This window comes from Gadus chalcogrammus, chromosome 15 (genome assembly GCF_026213295.1).
Source record: "Gadus chalcogrammus isolate NIFS_2021 chromosome 15, NIFS_Gcha_1.0, whole genome shotgun sequence".
Lineage (NCBI taxonomy): Eukaryota > Metazoa > Chordata > Actinopteri > Gadiformes > Gadidae > Gadus > Gadus chalcogrammus.
This window is the reverse complement of record NC_079426.1, coordinates 16076485-16096184: the sequence shown is the minus strand read 5'-3', so window position 1 is coordinate 16096184 and position 19700 is coordinate 16076485. Positions and strand designations below refer to the sequence as shown.

Genomic DNA, 19700 nt, shown 5'->3' with positions numbered 1-19700 from the left:
CCGACGCTACAATATATATATATGTATATATATATATTTAGATGTATATATATATATATATATATATATATATATATATATATAGATATATATATATATATATATATTCAGTAGACAGTTAATATTTTCCTATTATTAGTATTATAAAAATGGAAAAAATATATAATTATATGTTCTGTGACAAAAATAAAAACAAATTTGAAACACAAACAAGTAAGCAAATGAATACATCGCAACTCATTGATCGATAACATACCATACCTTCCCAGACAGATTTGTCACATCCTGACTAATAAAGCTCTGAGATTCAATTCAGACCACACCTCCGCGTGACGGAGTTGGTTTGTTTTTATCCGCGGGACCGAATGGACCGATTTCATGAAGCAAGTTTATAAAACGTACACTTGAACACCCCAAAAAATCATACAAACTTACAAACTAATGGTTTGTTACATTGACGTGGCGCTTTAGTGGAGGCTAAGTGACTTGTAGCCACCGTACATGCGTAGTTTGTAAGCTGGTGAGCCCCAGATAAGGAAGAGTCAGGATGGCTAACGTTAGTTCACTGGTCAACGAGAGTCCTATTCTTCTACCACTCAACAAGGACAAGACCATGTATGACGGCTTTGTCACGGTCCAGGTAACTATTGTTACTAAACGATGTTCTACTTGTCATTAAATTCATACTACGTGACCACTGAACGCTTGTTGTACCCTGTTTAGGAAAGAGACTTCAGACTCAGGATTGTGCTGCCTTCTGACCGTCAACTCAAACGGGCAAAGTATACGCACTTCTTATTTTATTCATCTTATTACCAAAATAATCCAGCCATATTTGTCGGGAGATTCTACTTTTATTATTTTATCACTAGCAGGCCCATGATCTCTTGAAGGTCTTATTGTTCATGGACAGCCGTCCAATGCCTTTATTAAATGTCACAACTGCACCGGATACTGTAACGCTGTTCTGCAGTTACATGGACGTCTAACCTTTTTCTGTGCAGGCTCCACTGCTGTTGGCAGCTGAAACATCTGCTCCGTGGATATCAGCACATAGTAAAGCAGGTCAGGTTTTATTTTACACTGACTTGTGGTTTCTATATTTATTCCCTTATCTTGCCTAAACGTGTGCTTGTGTGATGCTTTGACATACTATTGTATTGTATCTCAGATGTGGATCTGGGTTGTGTGTGTGTGTGTGTGTGTGTGTGTGTGTGTGTGTGTGTGTGTGTGTGTGTGTGTGTGTGTGTGTGTGTGTGTGTGTGTGTGTGTGTGTGTGTGTGTGTGTGTGACAACCGACAAACTTAATACTACTACTACCGTGCCCTATGGGAATCACTTTTTTATCAAGTTTTTGAACCTGATTGCTGCGTTCGAACTCACCTCATTATTCTTCTATCTGTTACGCATCAGGTCTGCCTCGCTCTTGGAAAAAAATAATATATTTTTTCCACTGTTTAATTAACATTGCCTGGAAAATGTCCCTATTTGTTATGTGGCCCCTCAGGGTTATTTGGATGAGATTGATATTTCACCCCGGGCAGCAAAGTTCATTATTTTCACACCCTTTAAGCTATTATTAATTATTAAGGCTGGTGGCAGCCCACATTAATCACAAACACAGTGTTTGATTTGAATGGCTGGAGAAAAAGAAAAGGGGGGCGGGGAGAGCACGCCACCATCAATTCATTATCTTCTCATTCAATGATGCCTTTTCCCTCTCCACCTCTCTCTCTCCACCTCTCTTTCATTTGACTCCTTATAGAGGCTTCAACACTCGGACAATCTTGTCAGTTTCATTCTGGAGTTCAAGACCGTCTTGGTAAGGAGCATAGTGTGTCTGCGGTTCTCACTTTAGCGCTGACATTGTTAGCCTATCATATCATAGGGAAGTAATGGCTGCCTCCCAGGCGTTATCAACAGCCCTCTCCTGTGAGCAGTGGAGCTGCACCGTGTCTCTCTCTCATCAGGTTGATGGAAGGAAAAAGAAACTAAATGTAATAGTGTGTGTGTGTGTGTGTACGCACGACGCACAAGGGCATCACGTTGCGGTCACCTTCGTGTTTACATTTTCTGGTGTCAGAAATTCCCCTGCAGACATTGGCGACAATACATTGAGGGGCATTACCCAGTCTGTGTGATCCTGCAGGAGGTCGCGTTGAGGGGCCGTCCAGAGAGCCTCTCCATCCCACCTCCCCAGTATTACTCACAGCTCATTACGGAGATGGAGATGCTGGGCTGGGACAAGTAAGTGTGTTCAAGCAAGGAATGTAAAGTGTCAAAGCAATGAACTGTTTAACCGGCTAAATATTATCATGAAATAGTGGTATGAATTCAATTTTCCCCTTTTGCAGTCCAGCTGACGAGATTGAAATGGTTTGAGTTGGGCTGTCATACAAAAACAGTTTTTTTGCCTTTATCTGTCATGTTTTCTCATCTGTTGATCATTTTAAGGTTATATCTTTCTTCAATAATTGATTGTGTCTACTTAACCGGGTGTCACATTAAGTAAATCCGTACCTCACGACCAATATCGGTTTGGACAGAATATTGAATTACTGCCCAGCCCTAAATCCAAAGCTGCCATTACCTAATGAGCCTCTAAGTCGGTCAATGCCGCCAGAGATTTTGAAAGGGCAGCCTGCTGTTATTATAGTTACTATAACCATTATTATTACTGTTATTGTTACATTGAATCGACTACTTCACGATGCGTCTGCCCTGCTTTTGGTTGAAATACAATCCTCGCTGTGTCAGGCCAATGTAGTTTATAGCACACTGATTTACCGATCCGTTGTCACGGTGACGCGTAGAACATGCAGTGACCTTAATGCGTTTCAAAAGTATTCTTGTTGATATGTTTTGTCACAACATCCACCAGCAATTCAATTATATTGGATCGGAGTGAAAGTAGAAAAACAATGTATTATCGGATAATTATATCCTAAAAAAGGATGAAGATCCTTTAGTTTTCCTTGAGTGTTCTTGTTTCCAGGTGGTGTCTCGCCATCTCTGTAGCCCCTTTACCATGGTCAGTGGGATTTGCGGGAAGGGGGGAAAAAAGTATTTTTTTCATATCTTTAGAAAGATTGAAAGAAAAAACAGAACTTGAGCGGAATAGCTTTAGCATGCGTGCCGTGGCTAATCGCCTGGTTCCACAGCCCGCCCTCAGGCGTTGCCGTGGCGAGGACGGCAGTGGCGTTTGCTCCACATTTCTCAGCGCCGCTCTTCTAACGACTTACTTATTTTTAGTTATTGAGTTATAGTTAAATCCAGGTCACATTTAATAACGCTGAGCCCACGTGCGGCGGCTAATGCCGTCACCCCACCTCCCTTGGGGCTGGGGGGGGATGGAGGGGGATGGGGCTGAGAAGGGTGTGTGCTGCAGATCTAGTCCGTCATCTGATCTGTTCTCCCCCAGCACGGATTAAGCTCATCTGCAGTGCTCATTTTCCACTTTCCCCCGTATTAATGACCACAACCCGCAATTATCTTATTAGCGAAAAATGCAAATTGCTCTAATTGAAGAGTCTTTGGTTTTAATAGGAGAGTGCGGATAGTGATGGCGGTGGTGGGGGGCGGTTGGTAAAGGTATGCTGCGTTGTTTCCATGTCATGTTACAACGACAAGGCATTATACACGCTGGGCCCCAGTCTCTCCAAAGCACTCGAGATTCGTTTAGTGACTTAATTGGCATGGGCGACGTTAATGGCCGCCAGGGGTTTAGAGCGGTAATTCTCGTTAGTTGATTGGGACCAGGTAAAGTGAGAAGCTCATTTCTTTTTTGCTCTCCCTCTCTCTCTCCCTCCCTCCCTTTCCCCTATCTGGATTTATGTTGCACCCATGCCCTCTGTGTGTCAGAGTGGTCATCTCTGTTGATTGGGGAAGAAGAGATCATGGGTTAATTAATGGGGAATGAGGTCGAGTAGATCACTACTGGAGTTTACTGTGTGACCCTTCACCTCCATATTGTCCCAAGTATGAGGCTTGGTCCCACTCTCGCAGTGAGTGAGACCCTTTAAAGAGGCAGTGTGTGGTCATCCGAGCAGCAAACAGTATTGAAAAGCATTGGTGTCAGTGGAGAAGGTTCCACGGTCTACGTTCTATACTCTCAAAATACGTTTTTAAGGGATTGTGAATGAACATTGGACCAAAGTTTTTCAAGTTGTACCAATGCTTGTGTATGTGGTTTGGTGCCCTCTGCTATCGCTATTTCCTCGATCACTGCTTTTAGTGAACCTCTAACATTAATAACCGCTATCACATTGATCTAATTGGATGCCGGTGGGACGTGACCCACAGTTTAGAAACCACTGCCCTATATCACCGTCAAATTAGTCGCTCAACTAAGTTCCATTCTAACACTCACACACACAACCACACAACCACACACGGCACACACAGACAGACATAGCCAATCACAGATGTGCATTCTGTGGTGCCAGGATGCGTGCTGATGTGTGGCGTCTGCGTGCAATGCGGTTGGCTTGCGGAGTTGCAAATAGGATGCTCTCATCAGTCTTCCCAGCAGGTCATCCCACTCTCACGCTGTTTTAATCATGGCAGAGAGGGGGGAGGGGCCTGCACCGAACCCCTGCCTCCCTGGGCAGGAGACCCCTCGAGGAGTGCAGATGGAACCGTGTCACAGGGGAAAAGATGATGCATGGAAGATGCAGTGAGGAAGCTTTTGTTTTGCCACTGTTACTAATTTGAAGAACTTTACGTTGGTCCGAAGCTGATCGTCTGATTGACCCGGCCACTATACCTTTTAATAAAAGATACTATAGAGAAATCATAGAAATGGTTAAATCAGTCGGGAGGAGGGGAATAGGTTGTAGATAGTCCTCTCTCAAGGAGCCCAGTATATTTCTCTATCCTGTTATGTGTGAAAGATGTACAAGTAATGTATTCCTTAACGGTCACAGACTTGTCTTTGCCATCATATTTGAGGAAACTCCTCAATAGTCACATAGGCCTGCTACAGGACTGATAAGCAATTCCACTTTATCATCGCATCTTACCAATTGTGGCACGGGAAAGTGTGTGTGTGTGCGTGTGTGTTTGTGTGTGTGTGAGATCACAAAACGCAGATGTGGGAGATTAGGGGTGTGGCGGTATCCGTGCGGGAGGGGAAATGTATCTGCCACTGCCCCATATGGGAAGGAGATGTCGGGATCAGCGATCTGCTGACAGCGACGATGATGGCGACAGTGGGTTTGTTACACTAGTCGATTTGAAGTTGTTCACGACGGGAGGCTCAGCCACTGCAATATGCATCGCAAAGGCTCCTCTTTTTACCGGTGCCCGATTTATTTAGATGACATGAGGACCTAGTCTAGGGAGGAATCTACCTGTCGGCATCCCTGTGCGCGATGCCTAACCCCTACCTGAACATTGTGGGGAAAAAAATTATAATAATCACTTAATTCACTTTAAGTCACTTTGGATAAAAGCATCTGCAAGCTGACTCAATGGTTGATGATGCATGGAAGAGAAAGTGTTGTATGCCGTCAAGGGGCTTCAAATAAAACACAGTGTTTCCCTCCAGTTGAGATGAGATGGAAGTGAGAAGGAGAAGCTCACAGATTGTATGGGAGAGCCTGCGCCACCATGTTAAAGTGGTTCCCGGTGGAACCCTGAAAAAACCCTGGGGAGGGGCTTTTTGACAGGAGGGACCTGATCAAAAAAAAATAAAAAAGTTTGGGAACCACTTGATACAGCCATTGTCTCAAGCCCCTCTTACACAACGAGCCTTATCTTATTCGGGGCTTTCTCATGCTGCCCCTCAGGCAGACTGCATTTTATATAATAAACTTTAGTCACAAGCTTTCTGCTGGACTCAATAAATAAAGGTCATCATCATTCTAAGTGTTTGTTTGTCCTTTGAAGACGTGGATCCAAAGCCACCGGGGATAGTAACACAGCTGACGTAACCATGAAGTCATTATTAATGCTGGGCGGGGGGGTTATTGGTTATTACCGATGCGTCCTTTATTTCCAAACGACATTGCAAGCCATTGCACTAAAACAACATCTGTTCTTTCGGTCATATTGTACAATGTGACGTGTCCATCTTTAATGGAAAAATAATACGACTGCAGATAAACACCCCCCCCCCCCACAGCTCCTCCCCCACATACTCGAAACGCAAAAAATGAACCGTCAAAGTGGCGGCAGGCCTGGTCGCGTCGCATTTGCACATATAAGTCAAAGTACTCAGGCTGATTCCAGCGTCCACTACAGGGCGGCTGTAAATCCCGGAGCCCGGCGTGGCGTCTCAAACTGCCCCGCGAAGACATGATTAACGGCTCCTGATAGCTCCTGTCATCTCACAATATTGCATGTACACCCCTGTGTCCGCCGCGAGATTTAGGGTGTGGATTTATTGCGTTTTTGTGGTGTGTGTGTGTGTGTACGTGTATGCGCGTCTTGAGGTTGCTTTTCATAGACTCTGAGTTCCGTACGCTGAGATTGAAAGCCGGCGACTCTTCGGAGCGGGAGCACATACTCACAGTTAAACTCAAGGCCAAGGTAAGACAATGACTCACTCTGCACGCACACACAAACATGCACGCACATACACACTCACACACATCAAAAGGCCTCATGGCACGGATCGTTCTCGGGCCCCAGCTCAATTGTTGCACAAATGCAACACATTCCCAGTTGGGGGTTGACTCACCATCAGTCCAAGCTGAGGGGTCACATCTTGTGAGGTGGTTGAGTGGCGGGCCAACGGACGTCTCCATCGTCAGTAAATCTAGGCCAAAACGGGAGAGCAAGTGCGTAGAAGAGTACGATAAAACCCTGCTGTGTCCCGAGATGCAGCGAGGATAAAACCGCTCAATGTGGACTGCAGCGTGATGGAACGCTCTCCGCCGTCCTCAGCGGACATCAAATCTGCAATATCTGTCGCTACAGGAGCCTCCTCTGTGTAGTTTGATGAAGCACCAGAAATATGCCATATGAAAACAAGCCCCGGGGCTCTTCTAGTAAAGTGAATGGATAAAAACAATTCAGTGTTTGGATAAACAAAATAGAAGTCAAGACCCCTTCAGAGTAAATTGCTTTTCCTCTGTTTTTTGATAAAGCTCGTCCCCTTTTAAAAAGTGGGAAATGTTTCTGGACAGTTTGATGAACCATAAAATCATTAAAGGCCGTATACCTCCAAACCATTTGCATTCATTCGAGAACGCTTTTGCCGTTAAAGTTTGTTTTCCAAAGGCAGCCCTCGGTGGCACTAAGCTGCAAGAGCTGCAGTTGTTGAAGGTCACATTCCCAGGCCTTGTGGGTAAGCAGACGGGAGCCCCCCCCCCCCACACACACACACTGACAAATAAGATAAATAAATAAAAGCTGTGCCCACATGAGAAGACGGGGAGGCCTACCTATCCCCAAGTGTCCTGAGCACGCACCTTCTCTGGCATCAGGGATGTGAAACTCCCAGAGCTGCCTCCAAACCTCCTGCGGGGAAAACAAGCTGGGGAATGCCAGAACACACTCACACACACACACACACAAAGAGGAAGGTGAGGCATCTGGCATCCTGGTTGTACCACTTAAGACGAGTTGCTGGAAGTTGAGATGTGGAGAGCTGAGATGGCCGTTGTAGCATCAAAGTTCATGCCTTTAAAATAATTGTACACAAGTACAGTATGTTGGCATGTAAAGTAATGTGAAACACATCATTTTAATTCATTGTAAGGATATTTGTGTTGAAAAATCTAGAAGCGTAATGCACTGCCCCAATTAATTGTCTGACTAACTGACTGAAGAAGCTTGGGGAAAACAATATGTTAAAGACATCAATCTTTTGCATTTGTTTACTTTCCTCAGCACCCAGAAGAGAGTCCAGAATGCTCAGCTGACGTGCCAGTTCCCTTGGACATGGCTTGGACACCGCAGGTACACACACACACACACACACACACACACACACACACACACACACACACACACACACACACACACACACACACACACACACACACACACACACACACACACACCTACCTTCCTAATGATCCCTCCCAATTGTTTGTTTCATTTATTATAATCTCGCAGAGCAATGGGCCACTACGCACAACACTTCGGGTAGGGGGGATGGGGGGTGGCCTTCATGAAAAGGAGAGAGCCAGAGTTGCAGAAGAGAGCCTTTAGACAATGATTTTGCTGGTGGAGATGCTAGTGTGTGTGTGTGTGTGTGTGTGTGTGTGTGTGTGTGTGTGTGTGTGTGTGTGTGTGTGTGTGTGTGTGTGTGTGTGTGTGTGTGTGTGTGTGTGTGTGTGTGTGTGTGTGCGTGAGAATGTGTGTGCACACATGTGTGATACATGTCAGGCCTACAGTGAGTACCAGCTCAGAACAGTGCTGCCGTATGGAGCCTGTCTGCCTGCTGGGCCGCTGATGGATTTCCCCCACAATGCAACATCCTGTGTGTGTGTGTGTGTGTGTGTGTGTGTGTGTGTGTGTGTGTGTGTGTGTGTGTGTGTGTGTGTGTGTGTGTGTGTGTGTGTGTGTGTGTGTGTGTGTGTGTGTGCGCGAAAGTGTGAGTGTTCATGCCTTTTTGGTTTTTGAATTTGTGTGTTTGTGTTTGTAAGTGTGTGTGTGTATTTAACACACTTAATGGTGCATGTCTGTGTTGGTGCCTGTGCATGTGGTTGTAGGAGGTTGGGGGAGGAGGGTAAGGAATGGGAAGTGTGTGTGTGTATCTGCGTGCATGGGGTGAGTGTGCGCCGGGGTTGTGTGTGTGCAGGGGGAGGGTGGGGCCTGTCTGTCGGCAGTGTTGCTGACATGTTCATTTGAATGAGTAATTATTGCCTGCTCCGTAGCGGGGCTAAAACGTGCCACTCTGTGTATTTATGTGGAAATGGAAGGACAAGAAAAACAAACCGGGGTATCTGTGCATGCGTGTGAATGTATGCGTGTGTATGTGTGACTGTCTGTATGTTTGGGTGTGCAAATGAAACCTTATTTACACTGACCCAATGGGCAAAAAATCTTTTTTTATAAAGTGATTTAAATTAAATCAAAACAACAAAAAAGACATATTCATTATTGGAATGTTTGGGGTGTGCGTGACATGATGAAATATGTCAAAGGGAACGAGCGGGTGAGAGAGGCACCAGCAATGAGTACATGTGAGTGAGAGATTGTGAGTGGGCATACAGTATGCCAACACGTCGATTGATGTTTGCATTAAAGTCTGGCCGAGCAACGACACACTACAACCATCAACACCCTTTGTATGTTGTTGTGTGTTTGCATTTGTTAAAAAAAAAATTGTGTGTGTTCAGCGGGTGTATAGCTTTTTTGTGGCGCTACCTACCGTGTCCTTCTGTCATTGTTAGATGTGTATGCAGTGGTCTATTCAATCTTTGTGTGTGTCTGCCTGTTTGTCAGTGTCTTTCTGTCTGTGTTAGTCCTGAATGCAAAACAAATGACCAAACCCCACAACAGCAGAACCGTACAATTGTACAGTAAAACAACAACAACCACAACAACATGCAATAAAAGATAGCAAGATATCAAGGTTGTGCCTGAAGACATAAATGGCATCATTCATTCAGCCATTCATAATTAGCTTGGTACCATAGGTAGGTACTAGCTATTGGTTTGTACCTCTGCACATTCGTTTCACAATAGAGTCATAGGGATAAATACAAACATTGGCCATGCTGCACACCTCAAAGCCCCTCATTAGGCCTGACAAGAAGATAGGCTCACCCCTATGCCCCTGTAGTTCCCTTCTGAATGGACATCGAAGGTCCGGCTCGGTTTGAAGTGGACAACATTTCACATCACGGGAAGTTGAAGCCCATCAGCCCATGGTGCGTTGCTCCGGTCATTAATTAATTATCGACAGACATCCAGTTGGGTTGGGTTGGGTTTGTCTGTGTCGTTTGTTTTGCAGCCTCAGGGCACAAAAATACATAGCGTGCTAGAAAGGGAAAAAATGTACTCTGGCCTGTCTCCGGTGGGCAGTGCCCGAGGCCGCTAGTTGGGCTGAACTAAAGACCAGGAGGAAAGGCCTGATTGAGGCATAAGTAGCTCTTTACATTCTCTGCTGAGATGCCCTCCCTTCCTTCACCCCCTCTTTTGGCCCCCACCATGTACTCTCAACGTTGCAGAAACTGCAGGAATTCAATTACCAACTCTCTGCAAATCCCCCTCCCCCTTCCCCACCATCACCACCATAACATACACACTCATTTCTTTTTTCCAAGCCAGACCTAGCATCGTTATCCGGCGCTGTAACCATAATCATGCCACTGGCATTAATTGGGCTGTAATTGCTGAGGCTCTCACACCTGGCCGATGCTTAATTGTGTGCACTGTGCCGGCACAATGACCCATAATTTTTGGTTTATTTTTTTATTTTTATCTCTCTCCTCGCTACCATCTTTATTTCCCTTCACCCTTCCTCCCTGTTTCTTCTCCTGGTTAGTGTGTGTGTATGTGTGTGTGTGTGTGTGTGTGAGTGTGTGTGTGTCCCTCTGTATCCGTGCGGATGACCAGTTGGTTAAAAAATAAAAGGAATAAGCCCTCGAAATCTGACAATCAACCCGATTTCAAATGGATCCAATTTGCCGTCCAATAAGGCCTTGAAAGGTGTGTGCATATGAAAAAATATCAAACTCAGAGATTAGCATTTCCCAGTGCATACGGAGTAAACAAAACTAATTAAACAGACAGTGAAATTATTACTGGCAATGAAAGTGGCTTTTGCTTGTTTATGTTGTTTTCTCGTAATGTTGCCCATAAAGTATTTTAAAGAGCACCGTATAAGATTTGCTGTTGGAGGCAAGGTTACACTAGCACAATACATTTGTCAAAATATTGTCAATAACCTGGGTCTACTGGAGTTTACTTAGGATGGAAAGAAATATGTATATTTAGGATAGTATGTTTACAATCTACTGGCATATTGGCATAATTTAATACAAAACTCCAATAAACAAATGTTGATTATTTTGCCACTTTTTTTAAATCCCCCTTATACTCACTATCTGCTGAACTTCAATCAGACAGTGAGTATACTACTAAATTATTAGTAGTATACTATTAAATATCTTAAATTCTTTGTTTATTTACATGGTGCCTTTTGAGTTTACTCTGGCCACAACCAATCGATTCTCATCAAAAAACCCAGACTCAGAAGGTTTGGTCTAATGTGATGTGGTTTGGCAGAGCACACTGGAGAAGCTCCACAGCCAGTTCATGCTGGTCCTGGAATCCCTGGCAGAGTTCTGGGAGGTGCTGGACGAGATTGACCGTAGGACCTGGGTCCTGGAGCCAGAGAGACCAAGCAGGGCTGACACCATGAGGAGGATCGCAATTGGTACACACACACACACACACACACACACACACACACACACACACACACACACACACACACACACACACACACACACACACACACACACACACACACACACTCTGTCCCACTTATCTGCTGATAAACTTCATGATGATTACTCAGATCTTGGCTAAAATGTAGATTATATCAGAAATCCAGATACAAAAAGATGAAACCAATGAAAGGATGTGAGGCGACACCCTAATTAAATACATCACAATGTCCTTTTTTTCTTTTCAGGGAGCAACGTGTCTATCCGGGTGGATGTGAATCCCAGACACCCCAAAATGCTACCAGAGAGCTGTCTGCTGGGAGCCGAACATGGTGGGTAGCATGTGGGAAGAACCTGAAAGCATCCAATTTCAACTATGTAGTCGATTGATATTGGATGGAGCTAGGAAGTAAAGGCCATCTTTTAACAATCTCGTGTGTTCATCTGTTTGTCCTGTATGTCGCATGATGTATATATTTATAATCTAAATCTAGGATTTTCATTTGGAGATTATCTTGAGAGGAAAGGGCAGGAACTTTGAAGTAACGTGGCTGTAGGGAGGGGGGCAGATGAATCCTCTATGGTTTAGTCACATCTTTCCAGGTGTGTTCATGTCAGAGAAATTGCTTCCAGGCAGACGTGTGTTCACTCACACAAGCCGGGTGGAGTCCAAAGCTAGGCAAATTTATTGACTAATTTTCATTTCTTAGGGCGAATGGGCAGTGGCTGGGGGGGTGGCTCTATCCAAGCCCCTGTCAATTGCTGACAATTGTTTCTGTGAAGCCCAAGGTCAGACAATGTGGATGCTGCACAACTCCAAGGCAGTTGCCTAGCAATGCATCTCCAAAGGATATTAACACACACATACACAGAAAGACTTCAGCCTTCAAGACGGGAGGCTGGCGAGAACCCCTCAAATACAAGGTGTTGTGCGAAATATATCTTTCTGCATGTACGAATAATAAATAAGAGGAGAAAGGACCGTGCACACACAGACACACACACACACAGACAAATACACCCTCCCCTGTGGCATGGACAATGTAATGGATGTTCTGCCTTCTGAGTGGCATAGTGAACTGGACCACCGTCAAATCACACATGCGTACTGTATCATCAAAACTAACCTCAAGGTGTGTGTGTGTGTGTGTGTGTGTGTGTGTGTGTGTGTGTGTGTGTGTGTGTGTGTGTGTGTGTGTGTGTGTGTGTGTGTGTGTGTGTGTGTGTGTGTGTGTGTGTGTGTGTGTGTGCGCTCGCGCGTGTTTTCTTCAGGACTACCCTGCAGTAAATGTATTGAAAACATAATGCAGTTCACTTAGTGTCATATGTCTGTCTGTGTTGCAGTGGTGACCCCTCTTCGGAACAAGCTGAACGCCAACATGCACATGTGGTGAGCGGTCAGCGTCCGAGTGGCTACTCGTGACGCCTTCCTCGAATCGGTGTCCTCGTTGCTCATTGCTGTTCATTATTTAAGGAAAAAGAAGAATAGAAAACATTAGCACAGGCGAAAAAAGAGGTCCACCAGTACCTTAAGGCGTTCTTTCTGTTCTCCGAACAGGCATGACACATGGACCATGACCATTTGTTTTTCAATGAGGTTGAGACGCCTCAAAATCTCAGGCAAAATGCTAATCCGCAAATCCTGCAAATCTTCATCTCAGGATCCTTCAGAGTTAGCACTGCTGCCATTTTTGACGTTTTGGTTGTTTGTGTATATATTTTCTATTTGCAGTGGTAATCTTAAAATAACCGAAAGACCAGTTCCTGGTGAAAACCCTGAACTGGTATGCTGATGGGAAGGAACAAGGCTTCCTTTTAGATTATATTCCATTGTTCCAAAAAAACACACTCACACAACAAAAACATTTGTCTTTGTGAATATATAGAAATACACACATATATATTATTGATATATTTATATATATATATTATATATATATATATATATATATATATATATATCATGTGTTTTATTTATTTTTTGTCTTTCATAAACCAATGGTGAAGTGCTCCTAATCATGCCGCAGTGTCTCTGCAGGCCTCATTTGCATGTGTTTAATTAGTGTGTGTGAAGGAGCTGTCTCTGCTCTGCTGACAGGAACCCAGGCTCCAGCGTCTTGCACAACCTCCAGGATGTTTTGGAGATAGAATTCCCGTCACCTGCCACCCACGAAAAATCTGTATGACACACACACACACACACACACACACACACACACACACACACACACACACACACACACACACACACACACACACACACACACACACACACACACACACACACACACACACACACACACACACACACACTCTTTACTTCCGTCTTGTTTGCTGTATGATGATGATGATTCCTGGCTTGGACTGTGTACTAGCGTGTGTTTGTGTGTATGTACCCCTGCTCGTTTGCCTGGTTTTAGCTGGAAGGTACTCCACCCCCTCCGCCTTTACCCGGCCGGGACCTACAGCTGCTTTTTTGGTTGTCAATTGCTTTATTTATATTTAACTAAATCATATTTGTATGTTGAGAGGTGGGACATCCTCCTTTTTAATTGGGTTGTATAAAGAGAGGATCATTAGAATAACCAGAAGATGGCAGAATCCACACCACTATCAAGATCGCTTTTATCACACCAAACCATTTATCAAAATGCATACACACACTGACACACACCCTCCTCGCTCCCCTTCCTGCCTCTGCGGATGGGCTGAAAAGGGCTTGGTGTTTATCTGCTGTCGCCAAAGTGATTAATGCTTCAGCTTCATTAACATTCCGAGAAGCATGGAAAAGTAGACTTGACCAGATGTTGAATATCATATAATACTTTTTTTTTTTTTACCTGACATCCTTTCTCTTAATTGATATCACTTGGAGAATAAAAAAAATTATCTTCTCATTATGAAAAGTGCAAACGAAGGCAGAGAGAGGAGGGAGGGGGTGGGGGGAAGGGGAGAGTGTGAGCCAGGAGAGAGAAAAGGTGGCATAAGGATGATTCTTCGAGGGGGGAATTTGAGGAGTTGGGCGTAACTTGGTGAAGCCGTCCCTGACAGAGGCCAGAGCTTCAACTCAAACACTGTTCTAATGCGTTGAGTAGGTTCCCCATACATGACCACGGGTGAGCGTTCAAAGCTGCTACAAAATCAATTACATTAGTCTCCGTAAGAATGATTTTTATTCACACATCTTTAGGACACACTTTAAGGTTCAGCTCTAAAGGCACCAAAATGGGCTTTCAAGGAAAACCGGAACTGATTTTAAGTAAATCAAACACTTCTAGGCTCAGCTATGCAGAAGTCTTGTCTAAAATTACAATTTGTGTGTGTGAAATACAAATAGCGAAGAACATAACTGCTGATGCGCCCTTTTTCTTCGTTTGCTTGTTTTTCGGATTAAAAAATAACAACATGCGGCCCTCATAATTGACGGCTGAGGGGTGGTGTCAGCGATATCATGCGTTACGTGCTCCTGTGTGTGCAGAGCTTCAGCGCAGAGTGTGGCATCTGTTATGCCTATCGACTGGAGACCGCCATCCCGGATCAGGTGTGCAACGACCCGCGTTGCGGCCAGCCCTTCCACCAGGCCTGTCTGTATGAGGTATGTACACGCCAACGCGCACACGCATACACAGGATGATCTGCAAGTCTGTCTCATTACATAATGTCTGTACTAATGTGTTCCATTGGGAAGATGTTAATAAGGCACTGCCTAAATAAAATAATGGCCAGATATCTTTGGCCCATATACCAAGATATGATAAATGATCTTGCATATCCAAAAATGTGAGGTCAGAGATTGCCACCAATCACCACCATCAATGCGATAGACTTTTTCTTTCTCCTCAGGTAGAATGGATAAACTGAAAGAGGTTGACCGATCAGAATACCTTCTTTGAATGATCACATAACATTTACAAATAGACAACAATATGTCCCCAATTCTTTTCCAAGCACGTATAAGAACATATAAAGTATGTATACACAGGAATATTCTTCCGTTCTCTCCTTCTCCACAAGTGGCTGCGTGCACTGCCATCCAGCAGGCAGAGCTTCAGTGTGGTGTTTGGCGAGTGTCCGTACTGCAGCAAGGTATGATCCAACATCTTTGCTCGTATTATTGAGTCAACAGTGGCCTTCAACATATTCTTTGGCTAATGAACACACCTGCTTTGTATACTGCATATTGCAGTGGATCTTGACCTTTGACATAAGCTGTATCACTAAATTGTCATCAAGACCTTTTCGCAGACCACCTTATATGCATTTTGTAAGGATTACATAAATACACATACAGTGGTGGAGCCTAGAGTGCAAGCATTTGACTCAATTATTTTTACGGTTAAAAAGGCCATGGTCAGTGGAAAACTGTTGAAAGAAATGCTAATGCTGCAAGTGTGTTTATTTTGCAAACACAAATCCATAAGAAACATGAATGGAAGACATTACTATGAAAAACGACTCCCTTATTTTTCTAATATTGTAAAGTATATTTCAAGAATGACATCCTACGTGCTACCTGCAGTACAAAACTGGTTGATGAACACTGGCATATAGAATAGTGACAGTCTCTTTGTGAGTGAGCACCTGCATACATCAATAACTGTTTTGTCAACCCTTTCACCTGAGAGTGATGCACCGTTAAATGCATGTTTGTCAGCACCTTGAGAGTGGCATTGTGCTCCGATGTATTGGGTAGTCTTCAGTGTCAACAAATCCAACTACAGATGTTTTATAAAAGAGCCTCTTGTTAGGATACCCTTTACTCAAACAAAAATTATGTTTTCGCTTGTGTTTCAGCCAATCACTGTAAAGATGGCAGCACCACTATCCTGAGGTTGAGGATTCCTCTTCCGTCTTCCACCACATTCCAACCAACATTACTACATGGGAGCCACGGGCAGGACGGCCCACACGATCCAGCTCTAGTGATTCATATTTGTATTACGGTTGTGCGTGTCACCTCAGTGTCTCAACACAAACTAAGACAAAAAAGAGGGTTGCGAAAACGGTGCCGCAGACAAACATGTTCCTCCAGATGGTCCTCGCTATCAAATTGACACCGGGCTCCTCTCTGGGGACCCTGGGAGATGGCTCCTCCCACTCCAGGATGCCTCGGCCCCTCCCCCCTCCGTGGGGGAGGGGATCGAGGAAGTGTACGTGCCTCCGGGCTGTGCTCACTGTCAGGGGTTTCGTGCAGACGTACCGGACGTCTGCCCTTCTTCCGGTGTGGAGTGTTGTCTGTTGAATTGAGATAACCAGTTTGACACCCCGGTTCATTTTGATGGACGCAATGTTTTCCAACGTTTAATAATCACAACAAAAAGCATTATTTATTTATTTTTCAATGAATTTAATTAGTTGAGAACGTATTGCTACGCATCTATGTGGGTTAAATAACTTCAAATATTAAAATATTAAATACTATATGTTATAAATTCAAACCGTCTTTGATTGACAACCTTTTTTTTTCGCTCTCACAGAACTCCACACACACACAATGGAATTCATACACTAGGGGTACAGAGGTATACTGATTTTAGGCAGTAATGTTTTGTGACAGCCGGGGTCTTCTAGCGTCTTGGCCTCACCGCAGATGTCTGCTCTGGTCTTGGGCCGATGGGGGGCCCTCTGAGGTGGCAAGCAGCAATGGGAATGGTCTCTTTCTCCCAGTCCTCTTCGTCCTCTTCACTTTCATAATCTTCTTCATAAAACCCAGCCGGCACTGACCTGGCTCTCGATGATCGCCTAACCGCAGCTGTTCCTGATGCCTGCCACAAAAACGTGTGGTAATTGTGAGCTATTAGCCTTTGCGCAAATATGCTGCAACATGTTATTCCGTCAGAAGCTTCATTCTCTGTTATTTAGGAATAGCATACCAAAAAATAGACTACTTCTGATTATTTTTCTTCTTATCCATAAACAGTCAGTACATCTGGAACCTAGCAAGTGTAATCAATATAGCAGCTCTGTATATTAAGCTGTTGAATGTTGATACTGCTCGTTTTAGAGTGAGATCAGGCGACACCTTAATGCCAGGCTACTGACAGTTACACAGGATATGTATCTATTATTGGTGATTATGATGTTTGAACCATGAACCAGGCCATTAGCAAGTTGGATTCCTGTCCGTTAGGCTGGACAAAGGTTCCACCATTATTATGTAAATGTCTGTCTAAATTGAGGTGTTGACTCCCCTTCCCCAGCCTTCAGTCTTTTGATAATTGGGTCCTTAAATTACAGTTGTCATACCTCAGGCCTACTTGCTGGTGGTCCTCTTAGATATTGAGAGGGAATGGGTTTGGTCTTCCTTGCCAGCTCCTCCTCCTTCAGCTCCATGGCTTCAGGTTTCGAAGTTCCTCTGGAGGTCCTCCCCTTCTGTTGGGGGAAAAGTTTTTGCATAACATTAGCGGTTTTCTGTCTAAATATAGAAACTTCTTGGTTCAGGGTAAGGGGACGGAATAGGTGAGAAACCAGTGACTCCTCTCTCTCCTTTCCCCTGTTTCATAGAGTATTAGTTGAAGGGAAATGGATAGATCCTCACTTGTTCAGTCCGTGGGCTGTTAGCAACTGTTCCTTGTTTGACCCCACTTGGTTTGGTCTTCGTCACATCCCCTTTCGCACCATCCTCTTCTTCATCCAACGACACAGGTTTGGGTGGTCTTTTTGATGTTCCCACCTTTTTGGAAAGCAGTATTATTCATGTGTCTCATATGGTCACATTATATATATGTTTTCAGTTTACAACTTCTGTCCATGCTCTGTACCCCCTTAACAGACAATATTTAAGGGCTGTACGGTTTTCTGTGATAGTACATACTAAGTATAACTGATTGATACTAAGCCAGCATACTGACTGAGCCCGGCTACAACTGTGGGATAAGTACTTTTGCAGAGATGTTAAAACTGGTGAGCCAAGCTGCTGGTTTTTGATGGCGTGGTCATTTATATGATTTAAACAGATTATGACAGTCTTGCTCCACTTTCTTTTTCAATATTTTTTCTTCTCGCTTTTCGATCACTTTTCTCTTGACCCAAGTAATTTTTTTATTGAGTGTTCTGCCCCTACACACAGAAATAGAATTACTCCGAAACTCAATAACATCCAAATTCTTTTCAAGTCAATATCATCAAAAATGCAATAACGGAAGATTGACGATTTGATCAAAGTGTGGGATTGTCCTCCACAAAAGCATATTTACTTTCCCTTGAAAGCCCAGGATTGCTGTATTTTTCTGTTTTAACTTTCAAATGAATGACACGATGTCATTTCAAAAAAACCTTTCAACCTCAACATGTAATTGCTTTATCAGTTTGACCAATTTCTGTGTAACACAGCTTTTGATTATCCCCGACCCTGTTTGACCAAAATAAAAACTCATTTATTTCCACGACTATTGTGACGAAATGACTTGCTGGAAGCGGCCATTCAATGGCCTTTATCATCGGTGACATTTACTCCCCTGTTTGCTAAACCACCTGTAAATGGCCACTTCTGTTTAACAAGGGATCAAACTGGCCAGCACTCCAGTATGGAAATTAAATGACACGGGAGCGAAGAGGAGATAAAATAGAAACGAGCACAATTATAGGACGTGCAGCGATCCCTTTTGCCCCTTGCGCAAAAGTGTTTCTGTGTGATTGGAGTTGTCAGATCGGGGAGTGTTTGGAGGGGCAGCACCAGCAAGGCTCTGGGAGGTCGTGTCACTGGAGGAGGACTGGAGTGATCATAGGCTCACAACCCCACTGCTCTCCAAGCAGGGCCTCTCCCTGTTAGCGCTTACCCAGGGGTCAGTGCTCAGTCCCTTGTCTTTGTGTGTGTGTGTGTGTGTGTGTGTGTGTGTGTGTGTGTGTGTGTGTGTGTGTGTGTGTGTGTGTGTGTGTGTGTGTGTGTGTGTGTGTGTGTGTGTGTGTGTGTGTGTGTAAAATAGTTTCTTGTTGTGGAGATAACTGACGCAACCTGAATGTTGTGAATCACATGTCATTGGATGTAACTTGTTTGCCTGGTTATATGATGACAAAGACTAATGAATCACCCTTGCTATGAACTAATATCGAGGACAGCCATGTGATCGGTATCTCCATGCAATGCTAGTTTCATCTCACTGCATTGATAAAGACAGCCACGTTTGTCGTTATTGCTTCTGAACCACCCGTTGCCCTGACATTGTTGAGCTTTGTTGACCCAATACTGTTCGTTATGTTACAAGAAAAAGTTGGAAACCTGTTTTTGTCCATAAACAGGTGTGGCAAAAAGTCCTCTGCCTGGTGTTAATCCAGGCAAAAAATAACCTATGGTTCAACGATGGATTTCACATCTAAACACGTTTGAATCAGTAATAAATGATGAAGTAA

General features: G+C 44.0%; 2 protein-coding genes across 3 annotated transcripts in view; one reads left to right on the top strand and one right to left on the bottom strand.

The window, feature by feature from the left end:
- Positions 1-323: 323 nt before the first annotated feature.
- On the top strand, positions 324-16815 carry fancl (FA complementation group L). The gene is made up of 14 exons (XM_056609281.1): positions 324-640; positions 724-782; positions 1005-1065; positions 1766-1822; positions 2150-2247; positions 6435-6531; positions 7837-7905; positions 11188-11338; positions 11600-11683; positions 12696-12741; positions 13450-13531; positions 14830-14946; positions 15366-15437; positions 16146-16815. The coding sequence occupies exons 1-14, from the start codon at positions 548-550 to the stop codon at positions 16179-16181; spliced, it is 1122 nt and encodes a 373-aa protein (XP_056465256.1). The 5' UTR covers positions 324-547; the 3' UTR covers positions 16182-16815.
- The window catches only part of LOC130404502 (serine/threonine-protein kinase VRK1-like), a 17806-nt gene continuing 12612 nt past the window's right edge, over positions 14507-19700 (bottom strand). For both annotated transcript variants that reach the window (XM_056609280.1, XM_056609279.1), the window contains exons 12-15: positions 17890-18024; positions 17598-17723; positions 16937-17116; positions 14507-16586 (exon numbers count right to left, since the gene is read on the bottom strand). In XM_056609280.1, the coding sequence (XP_056465255.1) occupies positions 16305-16586; positions 16937-17116; positions 17598-17723; positions 17890-18024 (723 nt within the window). In that variant the 3' untranslated portion in view covers positions 14507-16304. The remainder of the gene's footprint in view (positions 16587-16936; positions 17117-17597; positions 17724-17889; positions 18025-19700) is intronic.